Source organism: Pan troglodytes, chromosome 12 (assembly GCF_028858775.2).
Source record: "Pan troglodytes isolate AG18354 chromosome 12, NHGRI_mPanTro3-v2.0_pri, whole genome shotgun sequence".
Taxonomy (NCBI): domain Eukaryota; kingdom Metazoa; phylum Chordata; class Mammalia; order Primates; family Hominidae; genus Pan; species Pan troglodytes.
In genome coordinates this window covers 48,480,533-48,504,152 of record NC_072410.2, presented here as the reverse complement: position 1 = coordinate 48,504,152, position 23,620 = coordinate 48,480,533, and the positions used below count along the sequence as shown (strand labels likewise).

Below are 23,620 nucleotides of genomic sequence, written 5' to 3'. Positions count from 1 at the left end.
AAAAGACAGACAAAAATGCAGAAAATTGTCTAACAATATCCACACGCAGGTCACCTAGATTTTACAAATGTTCACATTTAGCCATATTTGTTTCTGATATATCTTATTATTTTTAAACTTATTTTAAACATTATTTTGAGACAGGGTCAAACTCTGTTGCCCAGGCTGGAGTACAGTGGCATGATCACAGCTCACTGCAGCCTTGACCTCCTGGGCTCAATCAATCCTCCTGCCTCAGCCTCCAGAGTAGCAGGGACTATAGGTGCATGCCACCATGCCCAGTTAATTTGATTTTTGTTTTGTAGAGACAAGATCTCACTGTGTTGCCCAGGCTGGTTTCAAACTCCTGGGCTCAAGTGATCCACCTGCCTCAGCATCCCAAAGTGTTGAGATTACAGGCATGAGCCACTATGCTGAGCCCCAGATGTATTTTAAAGAGAAATAAAATGATACCGACAGAGTTGAAGCCTCCTTTTTCTCTCCCTACTGCCCATTCTCATACACACCTCTTGTCAGCAGAGGGCACCTTCTTGGGGGGCTCAATCCGGATATTTGGGTCCCATTCTCCAGGAGGAAGGACGATGACCTCATCCAGAAATTCATCAATTCCTGCGATCAGATCTTCCCGATTGCGGGCTTTGTAGGCCACGTCACTGAAGAGCTGGCGAGGAGAGAGGAGGGAGAAAAGAAAGATCGGGTCTGTTTCTGAAATGCCTGGGAGCATATCACATCTAGTTTTTAAAGGAATCCCTTTGAACCACATCTCCCACTGCCAACTCACTCTCAGTTTTTGGAATGAGACTATAGTACATTGGTAAAATATGGCACAATGGGACACAGCAGGCACTGGGGGAAGACAGCCTGTTTTGGATCTGAAGGCCAGGTCTCCATATTCTTGCTTGTAGGACTTCGGTTAAGTTACTTAACCTTTCTGTTTTCAGTTTTCCACACATCATACATATTAGAAAACCTTTGTAGAGCCCAGTCCAAGGAGCTCAGATATTTCACAACCATTTTTTACTTCCAGCCCTTCGCCCTTGGAGGCTCAGGCCGTGTTCTTCACACTGTCTCCAGAGTGTGCTTTCTGACTTACAGATTCGATGGGACTATGCTCACATTTAACCCTTTCCCATTTAGGCAAAAAAAAAAAGGGCAGCTCACTGCCAGCACTCATTTAATTTTACATAAACACACTCTTTGAGGCCAAAGCAAATCTGACTGATTTTCAATGTGAAAATGCAATATAAAAATTATTCTTAGAATTATTTCTAAAAAGAACTAACATTGGAATCATTGGAATGATCAGAATCATCTATTTTGGAAACACTGGATTCATCAAATGAATCTTAGGCCAAAAACTGTTCGAGAATGATGTTAGCATCACTCGTAGGAATGCTAGTTTTCTAGGATTTGATATTTTCAATGATTGAGAGTTAGTGTATTTTGTAAATGGAAATGCCACAACTAAAAACAGAATGCTTTAAGTAGAATGATGTCTTTTGTTTCCAAAGTCAACATACAAGAGCAACGCAAAAATAATAATAAAAGTGAGACATTTCGTGGGGAAAAGTTATCTCAGGGTAAAGCCTGCAGCCGCAAGCACCGCCAGTGAGTATTCTTGGCACAAACGGGAAAAGAGTTAAAGTCCTCTAGGCTCCCCATCACTCTGGGGACAGAGTGTGACTCAGCTCTGCTTACAGGCTCTGTGTAGTCTCTGGCTCACCTCTCCAGTGTTACCTCCTGCCCTTGAAGCTCTTACACTGAGCCTATATCAAACCACCTCCATCCAGCTTCTCTGAGCCTGATCCATTTCCTTTGTTTGGAATGCTTGCCTCACAGCCTGGTGCTGGGTCTACCTTCCTCCTGCTCCTCCTTAGCTTTAAAGCCCCCTCATCTGTGAAGCCCTCCTTGACCCCCTGGGCAGCTAGCACATGGTTAGTTTTATAATTATCAATCTGTCCCTCACACTTGATTGGTTCTCCTAAAGGACAATGACTATTCCCTGATTCTCATAATCTTTAGCATCCTATGTAGTGCCTGGTACACAGTAGGTGCTCAAATGTGCTGGCTGGATAAGTTAATGAATGAAGGTGGAGTGCTTGGTGCAGGAGCTGTAAAATTCAGGAGTACAAGCTTCTGGTTACCACTTACATCATCTACCATGAGGGTTGCAATGGCACGTCCAATTTCATTGTAGGATTTTGCTCTCCCAGAAGGTCCCAGTAGTATAAACAGAAATCTGCAAAGAAGATGGAGGAGGAGACAGAGAAGATTAAGGAAGAGGAGCATGAAAGTGAGAAGGAAAAATAGAAGTGAAGAGAATTCTTTGGCCCTGAACAGTATGCATTTTTTTTTTTTTTTTTTTTGAGACAGGGTCTTGCTCCATCACCCAGGCTGGATGGAGTGCAGTGGTGCAATCTTGGCTCACTGCAACCTCCACCTCCTAGGCTCAAGTGATCCTCCCACCTCAGCCTCCTGAGTAGCTGGGACTACAGGCGTGTACCACCAAGCCCGGCTAATTTTTTGTATTTTCAGTAGATACAGGGTTTCACCATGCTGCCCAGGCTGGTCTCCAACTCCTGGGCTCGAGCAATTCACCCGCCTTGGCCTCCCAGAGTGCTGGGATTAGAGGAATGAGCCACTGCGCTGGGCCCATTCTTAACTTTTTTACTTCCCTCCATGGAACCCTATGTTTGCTTTGGAGGAACGTTTCCTCTTCCCCTCCCATGAGGCTCCCCCTTGAGCATCCTCACCTTTGTCTTGCTGCCCAAGCTTACCTGACAACTTCTCTCCCAGTTGTTGCCTCCTTCTCTTTTATTATTTATTATTTTTATTTTTTTTCTGAGACGCAGTCTTGCTCTGTTGCCCAGGCTGGGGTGCAATAGCACGATCTCGGCTCACTGCAACCTCTGCCTCCCGGGTTCAAGTGATTCTCCTGCCTCAGCCTCCCGAGTAGCTGGGATTACAGGCGCGTACCACCACACCTGGCTAATTTTTTTGTATTTTTAGTAGAGACGGGGTTTCACCTTGTTGGCCAGGCTGGTCTCGAACTCCTGACCTCATGATCTGCTCACCTTGGCATCCCAAAGTGCTGGGATTACAGGCGTGAGCCACTGCACCTGGCCTCTTTTGTTATTATTTTTAATAAACTCTAAAACTCTTCCCTAGTCAGAAGATTTCCCTTCCCAGCAGCCTCCACGTTTAGAGGTGCCTTTGAGAGCATTAACAGTCAACAGCACTGCTTGCTGACTGCACTGCTGACTGGCTCCCTGAGAGTGGCGTGGGGACAGGTTTCAATGGCTCTCACCTGGTGGGGACAGGCACCTCGGTCACTCCTCCCAGCATGGCCGACTGGATGAGGCGCACGAACGCGATGAATGGCTGGTCTAGGAAGTCCACCTCGCCCACGAGCACGTTGGACGCTTCTGAGTCCTTGGGGATCTTCTTCATGAATTTGTTTTTCCGCTGGACAGGGAGGGGAAACGAGATAGCCAAGGAGACTCCCACCTGCTCTCACTCCCTCACTCCCCTTCAGACTTTTTTGAGGCCTAACTTGAAAAAAATTCTCCCAATGTTGCTAAGAGACTGAAAGAATAAATAAGTACTCCTCCGATTCTGCAGATGGGGAGACTGAATGTAGGTTAACCCCAGGCACCATTAAGCCTTGTAGATGGGAAGGAACTGGCAACGACTTTCCTTGACTAAGACATTCCTTGACAGATGAAAATGGCTCCACTGAGATGTGGGTTGAGGGGTCAGAGAAGAGCCCCGGGGTTGCCGGACATCAGGCCTGGATGGCCTCCTTCAGGCTGAGCAGATGGGAGTCTCAGTGCTTCTACCTCAGCCACCCAGACCTCCCCTCTCCACCTTCACTTTTGGTAGCTGTGGGGAGGAGGAGGCCTGTTCTGATGGTCAGAGTAAACAGGCCTTATTTTCCCTTTGCCACCAGCTTCCTGGCTCACAGGAATTCCTGGACCAGTCTCCAAGTCTGTGGGAGACTTCCATGCCCCCACATTACCCCCAGGGGACCTCCCAGGAAATTCATCACTTCTGGAATTTTCCAGCAGATACTATCAAGGTGGCCTCTCTCCAGTCTCTCTGGCTAGTGTCACTTCATGGGAGGAAGGTCACACAGGCAGAGCCAGTGGGGTCTGATGTGAGAGGTATTGGAGACAAGCCCTCCACCCAAATGTATTCCCACTCTCTGCGTTTATAACTTCCTGAGTCCTCTTTTATGCTGAAGATACCCCAGGGATGGTTACTTTCAAGCTCTTCTTAGTCCTTAACGTCTAAGAATGAATTCCTTTTTCAGATTGCTTTCCCTCTGGGCAGCAAGGGCATGGACAGACAAGAGACAGAGATAATTTTGTCGGAAGACGGAGGGGAGCAGTTGGGGTAGCGGCAGGGCTGGGTGCAGTCCACGGTCGCTGACACAGTGGGAAAGAGCCTGGGAGTAGAGGACAGCTCTGAAGAGAGCGCCTGTGAACATCACAATTTTCCTACCAATCCCCCTTCTACTGCAGTCTTTCCCGCGGGCACAGGCCTGTTTCTCACAGCCTCAGTGAAGACACAGGTTCCTTGTGCCTCTTCCTGTCCCTGTGGAGGGGTCAGCTATGGGCATGGATATGGTCAACAGGTCCTGCCATTTTGTCCCCACAGCTGTTTCCCAATTCGACTCATGTGGGGGCATCACACACACCGGGCTGGGTGGCCTACCAGCACGAGGAGGGGCTCGTGAGCAATGGCACTACCCTTATAATCGTTTAAATCCAATCAGACAAAAAAAAATAACCCTCCACAACCACCTGGGCAACCATCAGCAGCCCCAAGGATCCTAACATAGTGAGAAAAAGCAGGAATTGACAGGAACACCGGAGTCCCCAAGACTCAAAAAGTCCCTTTGTCTCAGGCATGGTCAGCTGATTACTAAGCAGCGTTCTTCAGGGTGGAGGGCTGGGTGTAACAGGGCAGCCACCGTCTCCGAGCATCAGGCAGGGAGGGGGTCCAGGGAAGGGGAGGAGATACGGGCTGGGCAGGAGCACCCTGGAGAAAGAGGCTTCGGAAGCAGCAATGCTTCAGCGTGTCCCAACAAACCCACTTGTTTTTGTTGTTGTTTTGATTTGTTTTGAGACAAGAGTCTCACTCTGTCATAAAGGCTGGAGTGCAGTGGCACCATCTTGGCTCACTGCAACCTCCTCCTCCTGGGTTCAAGCAGTTCTCGTGCCTGTCTGGCACATGCCTGGGACTACAGGCATGTGCCACCACGCCCGGCTAATTCTTGTATTTTTGATCGAGATAGGGTTTCTCCATGTTGGCCAGGCTGGTCTCAAACTCCTGGCCTCGAGTGATCCATCAGCCTCAGCCTCCCAAACTGCTGGAATTACAGGTATGCGCCACCACACCTGGCCATCCAACCAACCCACTTGTAATACAGAAGATAAGAGAAATTGAACCAGGGAGTTGGTCCTTCCTTACACGTTGTGACATGTTTGGTAAGAAGGCCAGGGTTGTGGCATCCCAGAAATGGGAGCATGCTAGTGTTCCAACCAACCCTGGCTTGCCCAAAGCCTGGATGTGGGCTTGTATAACCAGGGCCCTGCTGACTCTACTTCCTGAACCCTTGGGGACTCCAATCTGGCTCTGCACTGCAGAGTCACTGCAGCACAATGATGCTGTCTGAATCTACTCTCTGTTCACTGGGAATCTGCCAGCTGAGGGCAGGCATGGAGTTTAGCTTTGCACAAACCAATGATGAAGAAAGAGCCTGCAGAGCAAATGCCTCTGGGCTTGCACCTGAAGAGCGCCCAATAGCAGAGACCACTGATGCTGCAAATACCGAGAAGCAGCATCAAGTATCAGCAAGGAGAACTAGATGCTGGCACTAGGTGATGGGTTCCAATCCCCAAATCAAGAAAGCACTGTCTGGTGAAAGGGACAGCTAGTGTTATTATTACCACTCACACATTCATTAAAACAGGTTATAAAAAACTTTTACTAGGCAATGCTTTCTTATCACAGTTGCACTGTCTGTATGCATGAGTAAAAGTGGTTTTCCTCTCCAAATAATGTTCCAGAATACTGACTAGTTCCTAAATTACTTCCAAATTAAGGGCTCTAGAGTTAGACTGCCTAGGTCAAATCAAAGTTCTGTCTTTCAGCTGTATAGACTTGGGTGTGTTATTTGACTGCTGTAAGCCTCAGTGTTCTCTCATGAGTAAAATGGGAATGAAAATAGTACCTTTGTGATTCACAGAAAATGCCTGGCACAGTGTAGTGCATGTGGTGTGGGCCTTAAATATTGATTGATTTTATTACTGTTGTTATTAATTTATTTGTGCCCGGGACACTGACATGAGGGGCTGACTTTGTTTTTGCCTTCCACCAAACTTAGGGGTGGCTGGAAGGCCTGGGGGTCACCCAAGCTCCTGAAGGCTCCTCGCCAAGTCTCAGGTTTCCTTTGTCATCTTTCTTCCTACTCCTGGGGAGATAGACAAGGGGACCATGGGGCCTCCTGTCCTTGAGGTATGCAGGAGTTGGAATTAAGGGGGCCTCCTCTGGGCTTCCCCAAGGGGCACAGTCACAGGATTCTGGGGCTGTGGGCCTTAGAACTGGACCCAATTTGTTTGCAGAATTCTGATCTCATCAAGAGGGTTTCAGCCCAGCTCATGGGAGACCACAGGAAGAAGATGCACTATTGGACAGTCTAATTAATTAACTACCACTGTTCTCGCCACAGGGAGATTCTTTTCTGTGTCTCTGCCAGCCCCAATCCCTATCCCATCTTTAAAGGTGCTTGTGGATCACAGGATAGATGAAGCCATGTGTGCTGGTCTTCTCTCTCCAACAAATCCCAAGCTCAAGGACAGCTGGCGCCTCATTTAATCATGTTCTCTGTCCCACACCCCCAGGGCCTGACACAGAGCCAGCACCTGGGACTCCGTCATTCCCCGACTAGTGGCCTTGGCAAAGTCCCCCAGGCAGCCCAGAGTCCCCACTGGGGATCTTCCTGGAACTCCCACTCCTTCGTAGGAGTGGAATTCTGCCCATAGGGGATCCCTGCTCCTGAAACCAAAGACTTTTTCCTGCCCTGGCCCTCCATTGCAGCTAAGTGCAGGGGTTTTACTACCTGGTCTGTGTTTGGGGTGAGAGAAATGTCATTCATGCTTCTGCTCTGGGCATGACCTAGGAGAAAAGGAAAAGAAGATCCATCAGGGGAAGCTAGGCTCTTGCAGGTCCCTTTCCTATGGGCCCTACTCATGTACCTCTCCCATGTTCATAACCAAAGCAAACTCCCTCCCCCTTAATCCTGCAGTCCCCTTAAACTAGCATCCTCTCACTTTCCTTCGGTTCAATGGCTGCTTTCCTGAAAGAGGTGTTAAGACTCCAGTTTCCACTGTTTCCTTCTCCCTCCTCAATCTACCACACTCTAGTCTCTACTCCTCCACCCCAACGTCTTGGATGTCACCTGGCTGTCTACTCTGGGTGTGGCTCTGCACCAGACCCGGATAGGAGGAGGGACACAGACGCATTATTAGGTGAGGTTCCATGTGTCACTTAGCTTGGAATTTGCTGGAAGGGGAGCAGTTTCACCTCTGTCCTCCATGACCGGTGAGAGTCTTCAAACATGGGCTGGGGATTTAGGCTGGCAGAGGGAAGGAAGTTGGGCTTCCCATGAGAACAGTGATAGCCAATTATTTGAACTGCCCAGTAGTTCCTTCCTCTGTTAAGAGAGAGAAAGCCAGCTCTCCTCTCCCACTAGCCCAATCTGGTGGACACCCTCAGACCTATCGTGTCTCGGCTATTGGCCTGTGCCACTCCTGGTGTCCAGAATGCTGCTCCTCTTGGCTCTCCTCCTCTCATTTCTGTCCCAGGATCCTCTCCTGCTTGGACATCCCAGGGCCTTGTCTTTGCTCTCATCCCCTCCAGGTGCCTCAGCCTCTCCGCTGGTCAATCGCTCCCACTCCTGTTGTTTCCAACACCCATTTGGGCTGAGGATGCCCAGGATGGATCTTTAGTCTGACTCCTCTTCTGAGCTGCAGACTCCTTGGAGCAGTCCCCTCTGGCACCTCAAATGCAACTCTTTACCTGCCCCTAAATCACTTTCCTCATGGACACATTCCACTCAATGACCCTCCCTCCCATCCACCAGCCCTTTAGACAGAAATCTAGGAGCAGCCTTGGGCCCTCCCTCTTCCTCACCTCCTACTTCCCACCAGTCCTTCAATTCCACCTCTGTCCCTTCCTCTCCATTCTGGAATGCAGGCTCAGTCTCTGCCTTCCAATGTTGCCCCTTCTAGATTATTCCTACTCAGACAGAAATCCGATCACAGCATGCTCCTGCTTCAAGCTTCCCAGGGGTTCCCATTATCTTCAGAATAAAACCCGGGTTCTTTTGCTGGGTGCACAAGGCCCTCTTTGATTTGACCCTCTCTTCCCTTTAACTCCTGCACTTCCTGTGAACTGGACCAATGTTTTTATTTTCATAGCTCCAGCTCCTTCTCTTCCATCCCCCAACCTCCTATTTGTTTCGTTTGTTTAGAACCCCCTCTTCCTCCTCCTTGCTCCTGGAAAACTTCTATTTATGCTCCAAGACTCAGTCAGTGTCTCCTCCTCTCTGATCCTTCCCCTGTGCGCTGTGTTCTGCATGCTGGGCCACCTCATGGCGGGTGCCCACCTTGAATATGACCTGGTTCACACAAAGCTGCAATCATCCATTCGTGCCTCTTGTCCCAGTGGTTCCCAGCCCTAAGCAGTGTCAGTAGGGAGGTGACCTCATATACAATGATAACTGAGTGGAAGGTCTTCCCGAAGCCACTCTGTACCCACTGAACACTGCCACTGGGCATCCCTATGTGGCATAACAAGGCTGGGGAGACTAAGAGGACTTGGGTCATCAGGACAGAGAGAGAAGACTGCAGCAAATGCCTGCTGTGCCCAAGGCCATGGGCAGGGGCTGCATTGCCCCCAAGTCACTCCTTGGGCCTGGACAGGGGTACAGCACTGGGCTGAACTTGTTAACATCTTGGCATTTTAGTAAAAGTACCTGAAGGAAAATAGTCCTTCACTGCTTTTTCTTTTTCACTTCACTTTCTAAGTTCGCTCCTTTCTTTCCCCCAGCTCGCCTGTCTGTGTATCCCTTACGAGGTGCATGTAAAACCTGTCTGTCACCTCTCACCTCAAACCCACACCCCGCCCCCTACCAGCCCTTCCCAGAAAAAAGGGGCCGTGACTCTGCCCACATTTCTTCTCCATGGTGGCATGAGACTGCCACCCAGTGATGGGAACACTGCCTGACTGAACTGAAGGAAAGGACCTTGCCTGTTTTTGATTCCATTTCCAGGAAAGCTTTTCACCAAAAAACAGGGTTAATGTCAGTTTGATGAAGATGAAGATACAGACTAAGATAAAAACACCTAGAATATGGGAGTGGGTATTGATTACACCAGGATGTGACTGACAGCCTCATTTTTCAGAGGAATGACTTGAATATTATGGCAGTAAATGAGGCCCTGAGAGCAGCCTGGGTTTAGAGTGAAAGTTAGGCTCCTCCTGATGCATGCCCTGAGAATTCTTGGCAGATCCTGGGCTTTGTCTCCCCCACCTATGGCAATGTGGCCATGTCACAGCTGCCACAGCCTGAATAAAGCTGCCACAGAGCGGCAGAGCACACACTCACACAGACGTCCGTAATTTGCACTCTGCCGCATCCGCAGGTCTTCCGTGGAGTGGTGTAGACTCGGGCCAGCACCAGGGCTCCGGGCAGGACTGCGATCTGGGAGGAGAATCAGAAGGGACTTGGCTTCGACAGCCTTGCTGGTGTAGCGAAGCCTCTTGGGTTAGTTCACTTTAACTAAATAAAACTGGGTGGCAAGACATGTCTCTTCCCCTTCTGGGAAGAAATTCTTTTTTTTTTTTTTTTTTTTTTTTTTAAATTTAAGCAAGTCAATAGTCTGAACAAGATTACAGGCTGGGCACGATGGCTCACGCCTGTAATCCCAGCACTTTGGGAGGCTGAGGTGGGTGGATCACCTGAGGTCAGGAGTTTGAGACCAGCCTGGCCAACATGGTGAAACCCTGTATCTACTAAAATACAAAAAATAGCCAGGCATGGTGGTGGGCACCTGTAATCCCAGCTACTTGGGAGGCTGAGGCAGGAGAATCACTTGAATCCAGGAGGCAGAGTTTGCAGTGAGCTGAGATCGCGCCATTGCACTCCAGCCTGGGTGACAGAGTGAGACTCCGTCTCAAAAAAAAAAAAAAAGAACAAGATGAGAGAGAATATCTGTACTGTTGAAAGTGAGAGAGATACACAGTTCATTAAATGGGCACAAGGTGTAGTAGACTGCTTGGGTTCATCCCTGATTCCACCACTTAATGGCTTTGTGACCTTAGGCAAGTTACTTAAACTCTCTGTGCCTCAGGCGTCTCATCTGTAAAATGGAGACAAGAACCGTACCTACACGCCACAGCATTTTTGTGAGGATGAAGTGAGTTAAAACAGGAAGAGCACTCAGAATAGTGCCCAGAACATAGTTACGTGCTGAGTATGTATCTGTTGCTATTATGGTATGTTAAACACTTCCCGTTGTTTGGGAGCGATTTTTTGAGACAAGGACTTGCTCTGTTGCCCAGGCTGGAGTGCAATGGCACGATCTCTGCTCACTGCAACCTCCGTCTCCTGGGTTCAAGCGATCCTCCCACCTCAGCCTCCTGATTAGCTGGGACTACAGGTGTGTGCCACCACGCTTGGCTAATTTTTTGTAAGGCGGGGTTTATGCCATGGGGTTTAAGCCATGAGGTTTATGTATTTCTTGTAGAGATGGGGTTTATGCCATGTCACCCAGGCTGGTCGCAAACTCCTGAGCTCAAGCAATCCACCCACCTTGGACTCTCAAAGTGCTGGGATTACAGGTGTGGGCCACCATGTCCGGCCCACTTCCCATTTTTAAGTAATTCATTTAAAGAGGTTCCTCAATGTTTTTAATGTAGCAACTTTGCTCTGGTTACTGTGTTTGTCTGACAGGCTCAGTAGGGCTAGTGTCCCTGGGCATCTAGGCTGGGATATTGATAGTGGAATGTTGGAGATTTGAGATGTGTACATGGAACAAGCCACTCTCTCTAAATGGCCCCAGGTCCTGCTAATCAGAGTGACATCAGCCACCAGATCTACAAGCCCTGGCACTCTTGAGATAAGCCCAGCCCCTTCTACCACCCTGATGTGTTCCATTTTCTGCTGAGGCTCTTGACCTCTCTAGGGGGTTTGATGTGAAACTTTTGGGTCCTTTCCTTAGCAAGCCATCTCTACCAGCATTTCCCAATGCTGTGTGACATAAGAATCTCTTGGGGTGCATTCTAACCTCTCTTTTTCTAGGCCATACCCCAGAACAATTGACTCCAACTCTCCAAGGTGGGGCCCAGGCATTAGGACACATCTCAAGCCCCAAAGTGATCTGCCACGTGCAGCCCTGGCTGGGAACCAACTCTCTCCCTAGAAATTGTTCTGCTCTGGTGGTGGGAACAACACGGGAGTGTGGCTGGGGTCCCCACAGGCCTGCCAGAGAAGGAGGCTGAGGGATCCCCAGAACATCAGAATTTCTCCAGAAACTCCCAGCCCCTAAGGTGGGCTCACCCGGGTACCAGGGCCTGATACTGGCCCTGCATGTCCCATGCCTACCAGCGTAAGGCCTGACTCACTTGTGGTGGAGACTGACTTCCCAATGTCAGCTAAGGAGCGGTGGATGGGCTTCTTGGTTTGGTGGCGGTGCCTCCTCAGGAGGACGTAACTGACCCTCTCCCGGAGCTCTGGCCGCAGGAGACCATCCTCAATCTGCTTCTCAATGACATCGTCTGTGTAGAAAACATACACATCTCATCCCTGTGGGACAGAACAGCTCCAGGGTATGGAAGTCTTCAGTTTCACCTGTTATTAGTGGGATTAAATGTGGCAGAGGGGGTGTGGAAGTACTCCTGGCTTTGCCACTAGCTGTGGAAAACTGGGCACATCACCAACTCTTGGCCTCCTCCTGTTCAAGGGCACGTGTGTGTGTGTGTGTGTGTGTGTGTGTGTGTGTGTGTGTGTGTCTGCTCTTTCTGTCAATGTTCTTATGAAAAGTGAAATAAACAGTACATATGAAACTGCCTCAGGAGGCACAAAAGTACTGTGTTCAATGGTTTTAGTCCTAAAGTGAACTCTTTTTAGAAAAGTATTTTGGGCAAAATACTTCTGGCAAAATCCAATGTGCCAGAATAAAACTCACAAAAATTTTTAGGGGTGTTAAGGCAAGCCAACTTCTCCCTTCGACACACCACTAAATGACAGCTAATTTCCTAAAGATGAATGATGACCCATTTTACCCTGAAAAGAAACAGGTTGTCATGGCAAGAGGTATCTCTGACTATGCAAGAGGCCCTCTCCCCTTTTACCACATTTCTGGATGGCATTTTGGAGGATGGTCTTTTCCTCTCTACTGGAGGTCTACATGGCACTGAAACTTGGAGTGACTATGATCCTGCCCTGGGAGCAACAGAGTCAAAGCTGGTCTCTGCAGAATCAGGTGTCAGAGACGGGCCGTCACACAGACTTGAGGGAAGGCATGAGGTCGGGGGAGCTGCCCTGGTTTGCAGGGACCACAGGAGAGATGCACACAGTGGCCCCTGCCTCACCTATGATCTGTGGTAAGGAGCCACTGTCCAAATCCAGCAGCACCGTCCCCGTCTGCAGGCAGGTACGGAGCTCGAAGAGGCTGTGCAGGGATAGTGTGGACACGTGGGGCTTGCTCCAGCGTTCGCCGCCTTCCTCTACCTTTTCTTCAAACTTTATCCACCTGGAAGGGTAAGGATGGGGCTCAGTGTGGCCAGGGCCCTCAGGAGGAGGCCTCACCTGGGTCTTCCCAAAAGAGGGGTGTCATGTGGGTTCATGCTGTGTATGTGGTTGTGGTGTTGGTCCTAGACTCACAGGCAGAGGATCTCTTGGGGATCCCCTCATTTGTCCCCCACTCCTCCTGATACTGTCATGTGAAGGAAAGTGGCATCCAGAGAAGTATACAGGGGCATGAGGGATCTTCTGGGAGTGATGGAAATGTTCTAAAATTTGATTATGGTGACAGTTGCACAATTCCATACATTTTCTAAAAATCATTTACCAGTACACTTACAATTAGAGAATTTTAAGTTATTCTAGAACAATAAAGCTGTTTTTTTAAAAAGCCTCAACTGGAACCTGATTATCTCAGGCTGTTCACACATGAGTGTTCAGTGTGGTTTGCTGGGAGCAGGAAAAATGTTCCCTGACGAAAAGTATTTCTCCCTGAGTTCCCCTGCAAGGTCTGAGGTTTCCATGCTTTTCACTCTTTTTGCCTCTGAAAGTTCCGGTAAAAATTCACATGCCATCCAGGGAAGGAAAGAAATTAAACCAAGGATGTGTAGGGATCTGTCCTTTCTAGAAGACTTGGAATCATGGGCTGGGTGTTCAAGTAGAAAGGCCTCAGATAGTGCCAGGGGAGCAAGGAGTCCTGGCCAGAGACACCTAGCTCCCCTTTGTAAGATGTCAACCACAAATGCATGGGTAGCTCCAATCTATTGCAACTGAAATCCCAAGGGAGGACTTTTGGACCATGACTATCTAATTCTAAAGTTCCTCTAAAAAAGGTAAATGTAGGAGAATGGTTGAGGAAAGTTCAAAAATGAAGAGAAATGGGGATGGGGCATGCCTTAGCACATATAGAAACTTGCGGAGAAGCTTCAGTAATTAAAGCAGTGTGATTCCAGGCCAGATATAGACAAGGGATCAGTGGCACAAGAGTCCAGAAACAGACCTGTATATCCATGGGAATTCAGGTTTTTTGTTGGTTTTTTTGAGACAGAGTCTCCCCCAGGCTGGAGTGCAGTGGCATGATTTCGGCTCACTGCAGCCTCGACCACCTGTGCTCAGGTGATCTTCCCAACTCAGCCTCCCAAGTAGCTGGGACTACATGCATGCACCATCACGCTTGGCTAATTTTTGTATTTTTTGTAGAGATGGGGTTTCATCATGTTGCCCAGGCTGGTCTTGAACTCCTGGGCTTAAGCGATCAGCCCACCTTGGCCTCCCAAAGTTCTAGAATCACAGTCGTGAGCCATCACGCCCAGTCACGGAATTAGGATTTTGATGAAGGAGTTGTTTAAAAGACAACCAACCTAAAAATAGAAAGTTAAATCCCTACTTTTCACCAAACACAATACTAAATTCTTCATAAAGTCTAAACGTAAAAATAAATCTATAAGCAAAAATGCAAATATACTAGAAGAGAATATAGGAGAGTATTATTATATTCTTGGAGAATATTGTGGAGAAAGACTTCCTAAACAAGGTATAAAACCATAAAGGAAAAAAATGGACAGATTTGATTGCACAAAACTAAAATAAATGAAAACTTCTATATAGTAAAATAACATATAAATCAAGTTCAAAGAAAAGTAATGTACTGAGAAAAATATCTGCAACAAAGAAAGCATCAAAGTACTAATATGTATAACAATGCTCCTTTGAATTAATAAGAAATTAACCAATTAATTCAAATTATCCAATAGAAAGTAAACAATCCTGAGAAGAAATGAAGATGGCCAATAAACATATGAAAAGATGCTCAACTTTACCAGTAATCATGGACTTTTAAATTACTACAAATGAAATAACATTCTTCATTTTTTAATACTGGCAAAAGTTAAAAAGATTGACAACTTCCTGTGTCAGTGAAAACATGGGGAGGTGGCCTCTCATCTGCTGCAGGTGTAATGACACAGCCTTCCTGGTGTGGGCAGCCTGTTTCAACATTCAGTGAGCATGCCTTTTGACCCAGTGGTTCCATTTCTAGAAAACGATCACAGGAATATAATTACACTGCCACACCCTGTAATATGTATACAAGGACGCTCGATGAAGCTTTGTCTGTTAGGCCAAAGAACTGGAAACCACCAGGTTTTCAGTAGAAGCATGATTACATCAATTCTGTATGTCCATGTTGTGGAATATCCCCCAGAAATAAATAAAAAATATGTGGGTGAACTCACATACTGACAGGACGGACACTACCATCCCATTTTATAAAAAAGAAAAACACACTTGTGTGTGCGCACACATGTGTCTGGAGAAAGCAAAAGTTTTGGAGGGATCCATGTCAAATGGTTAACAATGATTACTTTGAGTAGAGGAGTAGGATTGTTGTTGGGGCGGGATTTAAGACTTTCACTTTATTGGGGCGAATTAGTGTAGCAAGAGTGCAGTCTGGTTAGGCTGGGTGAGGTGGCTCACGCCTGTGATTCCAGCACTTTGGGAGGCCCAGGTGGGTGGATCGCCTGTGCTCAGGAGTTTGAGACCAGCCTGGGCAACATGGTGAAACCCTGACTCTACCAAAAACCCCAAAAAATTAGCTGGGCATGGTGGCACACAGCTGTGGTCCCAGCTTCTTGGGAGGCTGAGGTGGGAGGATCACTTGAGCCTGGAAGGCAGAGGTTGCAGTGAGCCGAGATGGCACCACTGCACTCCAGCCTGGGTGACAGAGTGAGAGTCCGTCTACATTTTTTTTTTAAAAAGAGCACAGTCTATGAAGCAACACTATTAGGTTTTGAATAACAGCTCCATCATTTACTAGCTGAAAATCTCGAGTAAGTTACTTAATCTCTCATCACCTTTGATTTCTTCAGTAATAATAATGTACAGCAATTAGAGCAGTGCCTAGCACACAAGATACACTCTGTTAATGTTAGCTATTAAGTTAAAAATAAAGAATATTACTTTTGTAATTTTAGGAACAATAAAAAAAGAAGAAAGCAAAGTCATTCAAAGCTCCTCCAACCAGGAGGCATCATACTGATGTCTTGATGGTTGATATTTTGGTAACTGCCATTCTAGATCTCCTCGTGCATGCAGGCACATATGCCTGTGTTTGCATTAACTGTACATTAATGGCACCACAAGGACCTTAAGGGTATAGTATCTAATGGACATCCTTTCATCTCTATTAGTATTAACATCATTCTGAAGTCCTTCTAGTATTCCACTGTCTGAACGTACCATAATTGATAGGAACAGTTTTCAACTGGTGGACATTCAGATTATTTCTAATTATTCTTTATTATTAATTAAGGCTGGTTGGAACATCCTTGGTCCCTGCTCCACAATTTCTTTAGGATAAACTCTCAGAAGTGGAATTACTGTGTCTGCACATTTTTACATTTATAACAAGCATTACCAAACTGTTTTCCAGAAAGCTTATGTCAGTGCCCACTGCCACCAATGAGATCTTACATTTCCCTAAAGTCTCCCAGACTTTGGTATTTTCATTCTTTTTCACCTTTGTTCATTTGGTAATTGAAAAATTATCTCACATTTGCAGTCTTCTGATTACTAGTGAGATTGAACATCTTTTCCTTCATCAGATTTCCTCTTCACGTAACTGTATATTTTGCATTATCAATGTTTAACACCTTCATTCCATACATTTATTTGAGACAAGTTAACCAGGCACCTGGTGGGATCCTGGGGAATCAGATGGACACAGAATGGGGAGATCTAATTAGAGAAGGACTGGCAGGTGAAGACCTGAAACATGGGGGCTGGAGCCAGAGACCAGGCAGACAAGTTGTAGCTGACCTTTTCGTGGAGAAATCTGTTTGGGAAATATCATTTAAATTATGGCAGATCCAAGACTATGTGATATCGAAAGTAAGATGTTTCTAAAAGGTATATTAACATAAGAGTTTACAAGGAATAGACCAAAGGATAAGTTCAAAAATTTTTTTTTTGAGACGGAGTTTCACTCTCATCGCCCAGGCTGGAGTGCAATGGTGCAAGCTTGGCTCACTGCAACCTCTGCCTCCGTGGTTCAAGTGATCTCCTGTTTCAGCCTCCTGAGTAGCTGGGATTACAGGTGCCTGCCACCAGGCCCGGCTGTTTGTTTGTTTGTTTGTTTGTTTGTTTGTTTTTTAGTAGAGACAGGGTTTCATTATGTTGGTCAGGCTGGTCTCAAATTCCTGACCTCAGGTGGTCCACCCACCTCCGCCTCTAAAAGTGCTGGGATTACAGGCGTGAGCCACCGCGCCCGGCCAGTCCAAATGTTTTAGTTGAGAGGATGCTCAACTTTTCTTCCTGAGGATCGACCTCCTATTCAGATTGCCTTTTATTGTTTTTTTTTTTCTCAAAAATAATACAAAAGATAAACTGAACTGTCACCCTGCTCCCAAAGACTCTTTTGCTACTCCATGGTCTTACCCACCCACCTAAAGGTGTGATGTGGCCCAGTGCACGGGGCCAGTTGAGTGGGTTGCTGTCTTCACTGTCTCACAAACATCCTAGGCCAGACAGTCTCAGGCAGCTCTCTCCCCTGACATCCCATTCTTCAGTCTTCTGCCCATACAAATGCAACTCCACCTGAAGGAGTGATAAGAGCAATGCTTCCTCTTTGAAACATCCTCTACTAACTCCAGATAGCAGATAGCAAAGACATGCAGTCCTCTCCACCTCTCAGGACTTCAACTATTTGTACTGTGTTAGGCATACACCAAACATTAACCCCATAGACACACAGACAAGGGCGATAACCCACATGAGAACAGCCTGCAGAAACACTAAATTACTTGTCTCCAATTTTAAGCCAATGCCAGAACTAGACTCTGCTACCAGAATCCAGAAAATTTGATTTAAGAAATTCCGGAATATGAGACCATTTAACTAGGGACACCGCTCTAGTCCCTTCTATAACTATTTTGGGAATCCAGATGTTAAACCATTAAGCTTGCTACCTGGAACTTAATTTTGTGTTTTCAATAGCTACAGCTAGAAATTTAGCTCACTTTCACCTTGAATGGAAAAGGAAACATGGAGGACCAAAGATCCATAGCAGTGGTTTTCAACCTTGGCTGTCCATTAGAATAACTTGGAGAGATTTATAAAAATACCAATGCCTGGGGCTGGGCGCGGTGGCTCATGTCTGTAATCCCAGCACTTTGGGAGGCAGAGGCAGGCGGATCACAAGGTCAGGAGATCGAGACCATCCTGGCTAACATGGTGAAACCCTGTCTCTACTAAAAATACAAAAAATTAGCCAGGCGTGGTGGCAGGCGCTTGTAGTCCCAGCTACTCAGGAGGCTGAGGCAGGAGAATGGCGTGAACCCGGGAGGCGGAGCTTGCAGTGAGCAGAGATCATGCCACTGCACTCCAACCTGGATGACAGAGCAAGACTCCGTCTCAAAACAAAACAAAACAAAAACCAATGCCTGGATGGTTACCCCACCAGGAGGGTGACCCTGCCATGGAAACTCCCGGGTTATCTGACTGCACCCTGTGGGTTCAGGAGCCCCTGCTCTGTAGGTACATAGAATGGTGTGACTTAGGGATAGTTCAACTTATATGGGGTCCCAACGCAGGCAAACGTAGCTCACATGGGTCTGATTCTCATACAGCAGGACATGGCCTCTTTCCCTTAGAATGGCTCCAAGAACACCAGCTGAAAGGGTCTCCTTTCTAGCACAGTCATGCTATGCTTTAGTTTCTCTGATTTTATAACTGAAGTCCATTTACAGTACATATTCTACTACACCAGTGTGCCTCAAACTCTAATGTGCACGGGGATCTTGTCAAAATGCAGATCCTCATTGAGCAGGTCTGGAATGAGGTCAAAGATTCTACATTTCTAATAAGCTCCTAGGTGTGCTCATGCTGCTGGTCTGCAGATCACCTCTGAGATCATGTAGAATGTCCTCTTTCCTCTCTGTTTTCCACTGCCCAGCGAGAATGCCCCTTCCTCCACAAAGCCTCTGCCAGTTATTCTGCTTATTTCTCCTATAACACCCTAGGATGGTTCTCAACCTGAAGCACTTTAGGAACCACTGTTCTAGGACAGTGATTCTTAAGCTTGCTTGCATATAGGAATACCCTAGATGCCTTTAAAATCTTCATGTCTCAGTCATATCCTAGACCAGTTGACATCAGAATAAAAACGGGTGGGATCCAGGCAACTCTGTGCTCCAGACTATCCTAGGTAAAGTTTCTAACTTCTTAGGCTCAGAGCCTAAAATAATTAATTAATTCAGGCTCAGTGCCTAAATTAATAATTAATTGTAGCCAATCATGTTTTATGATTGTTTTGGTATATAACAAATGCCAAATATACATTAAGCTTTTTGAAGACAGGTGCCATTTCTTCCTCTCTGGTGTCCCCTTATGGTCTCCTGCCCAGATCAATTGCATTAAATGCTTGCTCCCTTCTGCTTGAGGGTAGCAAGACCTCACTGATCACTTTGGGTGAGATCTCGCTATGAGGAAATGACTGGGGAAAAAAAGCTTAAAACCCATTTTGTTTAAGTATATTTAAAAATACTCAGAAGCCGGGCATGGTGGCTCACACTTGTAATCCCAGCGCTCTGGGAGGCTGAGGTGGGAGGATTGCTTGAGACCTGCCTGGGAAACAAAGCAAGACTCCACTATACAAAAAATAAAATAATTAGCCAGGTGTGGTGGCATATGCCTGTAGTCCCAGCTACTCAGGAGGCTGAGGTAGGAGGATTAAGTCCAGGAGTTTGAGGCTGCAGTGAGCTGTGATCGCACCACTGCAATGAAGCTTAAGTGACAGAGAAAGACCCTATCTCTAAAAAGAAAGAAAGAGGCCTTATCTTTTAGAGACATAATGAAATATTTACAGATGGAATGACGTGGTGTCTGGGATTTGTGTCAACCTGATCTAGCATGTGTGTCTGTGTGTCTGGGGTAGTAGGTGGGGGACAGAGAAACAAGAATTGCTATGAGTTAGCTGTTAACTGTTGAAGCTGGGTGATGGGCAGGTGGGGGTTCATTCTGCTATATACTACTTTTGTATAAATTTGAATTTTCCATAATAAAATCCTTAAACATTCTCCAGAATGAATAAAGGAATGGCCTCTGTAAAAAGCCTCTGGTCAAAGCCAAGTTTAAAAACTTTAAAAAGCCTGATAATAAGGTTCATGTGTAATCCCAAACAACTCATTGCAAAGTGAACTGTGTACCATGGTTGGCTTCAAAAAGTGGGGAATTAGAGTTGGGGAAGCAGGTCAAGTGGAAAGAAAATCTCCACGTTCTCCTTCATTATCCAGCAAAGCTTTAACTTTTAGGGATTTTGCCCAAGCCTGGGTGTAGACCCCCAACTCTGCATGCCAGGGTGGGCACCAGGTGCCCCGCTCCTGACTGGAATGTAGCTAAAAGGAACCTTGAAATGTCACTTGTCACAGAAAGCAGCTCTCTGTCACACAAAGCAGGGCCAGAACTGAGGCCTTTTCTGTGCCTAGTAACTCGGTCAGAGATATAATTAGAGGACATTGCTGTTCAATTAATAAGAGCAGGAGAAAGCATCATGGCGCTAGCTACCAGGTACAGTCAAGGCTTCCAATGCTCAAACCACAGGATGGGAGAAGAGGAGGTTCTCCTTCAAGGAGGATCTGGAAAGGGCTGAAAACCAAGAGACCTCTATTCTAGTTGTCTCCTCAGATGGAAACTTCGTAACTCCCACTGATCCTGCTGGGCTAGAGTAAGTATCAGCAGTTTTCAATGGCTGCATTAGGATCATCTGGGAGCTTTTTACAAATTCTAAAAACCCAGGCTGAATCTCAGACTAATTACATCAGAATCTCAGGGGACTGAGAATCAGACATCAATATTTTTTAAAAGGAAGACACAGATCCTTGAGATGATAAAACAACAGGCTGCCCATTATGTGTAGTTAGATAAGAGTAAAATCTGGAGAATATACATAAACATTGTGATTGAAGAGAAGCTTCTATCTATACTATTTTGAATATCATTATAATTAAATAGTGTCTTGGTTAGTTTGTTTGCAAAATCCCCCTTAGGACATTCTAATTTAAAAAATGTAATCTCCCAATGTATGTAACCTTTAATGCTAAGGCTATGTTGCCTCCAAACATTTGTTTTAAGAATTACATTTGTGTGAATTTGTTTCTTTCATGAAGTTTACTCAGCTAAAATTTGTAAAGTATATATCCCTGTGGTCACTCTAGCTATGTGGCCTCACCAACTTTATTCTGTAACTCTCCCACCCCGCCCCATTACCCAAAAGCTTGACTTCTGTGTATTAGTTACAAAGCATCAAGACATGTTTGTGCTTTCTGCCTAAGGCCTGTGTGTAATACATTTTGTAACTCCAACAAATTCATTTCTTAAAAGCAAGAAATGTAAGTTTTTCTTCATTATCCAGCAAAGTTTTTTAACTTCATATGAGTCATATCAGGATACTGAATTTCCCAACAGATACTGAAGACCAGTATTAATTCACTTAGAAGCCCGTTAAGAATTTTCCTAGAGATGTCTGAGGAATCATCAGATACTCCCCTGGTTCAGTCTTTGACAGAGGCACTAAAAAATGATCTGTGGAAGGAAGATTTTTCAAAAGGGGAACACCTGAGGCCGGGCCTGGTGGCTCACGCCTATAATCCCAGCACTTTGGGAGGCCAAGGCAGGCAGATCCCTTGAGGTCAGGAGTTTTGAGACCAGCCTGGCCAACATGGCAAAACCCTGTCTCTACTAAAAATACAAAGATTAGCTGGGCGTGGTTGTGCATGCCTGTAATCCCAGCTACTCCCAGCCAAGCACTATGCTAAACACTTAACATGTATTATCTCATCTAATCCTTAAATCTATCTCACAAGGTAGGTCTGTGACTATTCTCATTGTACAGGTGAGGAGACTGAGACCCTTAGAGGATGAGGAGCCTGCCCAAGGTGGCTGAGGCAGGAGAATCACTTGAGCCCAGCAGGCAGAAGTTACAGTGAGCTGAGATGGTGCCACTGCACTCTAGCCTGGGCAACAGAGCAAGACTCTGTCTCAAAAAAACGGGAGAAACACCTAAGCAAATTCTGGCCCATTCTTACAATTTATTTGGCCAATTCATGCTACATAAAATCACGTGCATGAAAATATGTATGTGAGATAGTACAACAAGTTGTTTCTACAACGGATTATGACTTTGCATACCATGTATATGTTAATAAACCAAACTTGGCAGTAAATTTGAAAGATTATAAAGTATAAAAGACTGAGTGGGCAGGCATGGGTCAAGGGTCAGCACACATATGGAGAAGTTCAGAAGCTACCAGAAGGGGCTGATGAGCACCAGAAAGGCCTCACAGGCCTCTTGGGGCACCCACCCCGGTCCAGGCTCAGAAATTTTATCTTTTTAGTGTCCCAAAGATGATTAGGTCCAGTGATACTGTCTAATGCTAACCAAGATCACAAAGGCTGATGCATAAACCTGAAGGCCAATTTATTTAATTTACAGTGAGATTTACAATCGTTATAGGGGTTTGTTATGCTCATCCTCTAGCCTTTGCATTCTCTCCTTATGGGCAGATATACAGGGTAAGCCAAATTATCACCAAAAAGTTGCTGAATATAGAATCAGAATGAGTTAATCATTAGTTAAGTGATTCCAGTGTTTAATAGACTTAGGATGATCTTTCATCTCTACTCATATGTCTGGGACTAGGATCAGATTGATAGGGCCTTCTGTCTTAGATTGTTCTGCAATGAACCCCACTTCCTCCCATGGCTGACTGATTCCCTTTGAATGAAAGTCTTTCCTTTTGGTGGCCTAGGAACCTCCGCTGAGGGCCTTTGGTGATGCAGTACAGTTTGGGCATTACAGGAGAAACACTCCTTCCCAGACAGTGATGAACTGCAGTGGCACAACTGGTGGTGATGGGGCAGAGGTGTGGCATTCGAGGGAGCTGTGGTGAATGGAATGGGGGTGGCCTCTGCTCCCAAGCTCATGCATTTGGTGAAGGGTCCATCCTCCTGCACACCATGTCCTCATTCAGGGTTGAAGGAGAGCCCACAGCTAAGTGAATGCCATCAGACAAAGTTACTGAAAAATTCTGAATGGGCTCCTTCAGGGAGAGGCTTCTGGAACCAAAACCTCTCTGAGGGCCACTTGTCTGTGTATCCAGGAAGTCCCTGTAATTGCCCCATGGGACTGTCATCTACGCAGTGGTCTGCCTCCCTCAGAGTCTGCTGGTACCTCCCTTCACTGCCTCTCAGGAGAGGCCCTCTCCTCACCTAGGCACTCTCTTCCACCTCTGCTATTCTGGGCCAAGTTCAAAAGCCACCTCTCCTTCCCAATTGGGAAGACAATGCCTTCCCAAGAGCCAAGGTTGAGGAGACCCCTCTTTCCTCTAACTCGCATCACACTTTTTATCATTTATCACATAACACTTCCTAATCACGACAACAGCTAAAGCTTACTGAGGGCTTTCTATGTGCCAGGCACTATGCTAAGCACTTAACAGGTATTATCTCATTTAATCCTTAAATCTGTCTCATGAGGTAGGTCTGTGACTATTTCATTGTACAGGTGAGGAGACTGAGACCCTTAGAGGATGAGGAGCCTGCCCAAGGTCATGCAGCTTATAAGAGACAGGGTTTGAAGGCATGTCTTTAGATTCTAGAGCCTGTTCTCACCACTTTGCACATACCACCGTGGGTTTTAGTTAGCTGTGTGTATGAGCACATGCCTGCTTTATACCAGATTGGGGTTGAAATATCATGTCTCATGGGCTCCAAGCACCCCACAGCCTGTTTTTGTATGGCCAGCTAGCTAAG

The 23,620-nt window shown here is 46.4% G+C and overlaps 1 protein-coding gene across 11 annotated transcripts in view; it reads right to left on the bottom strand.

The window, feature by feature from the left end:
• SLC4A5 (solute carrier family 4 member 5) overlaps positions 1–23,620 on the bottom strand; it is a 145,006-nt gene that overhangs the window by 36,563 nt on the left and 84,823 nt on the right. For all 11 annotated transcript variants that reach the window (XR_010149095.1, XR_010149094.1, XR_010149096.1 and 8 more), the window contains 7 exons: positions 12,664–12,824; positions 11,695–11,847; positions 9,677–9,772; positions 7,127–7,182; positions 3,308–3,465; positions 2,152–2,239; positions 507–661 (listed from right to left, as the gene is read on the bottom strand). Coding sequence is in view for 7 of the 11 variants with exons in the window: in XM_054678546.2 (XP_054534521.1) it covers positions 507–661; positions 2,152–2,239; positions 3,308–3,465; positions 7,127–7,182; positions 9,677–9,772; positions 11,695–11,847; positions 12,664–12,824 (867 nt within the window). In the remaining 4 variants the exon portion in view is untranslated. The remainder of the gene's footprint in view (positions 1–506; positions 662–2,151; positions 2,240–3,307; positions 3,466–7,126; positions 7,183–9,676; positions 9,773–11,694; positions 11,848–12,663; positions 12,825–23,620) is intronic.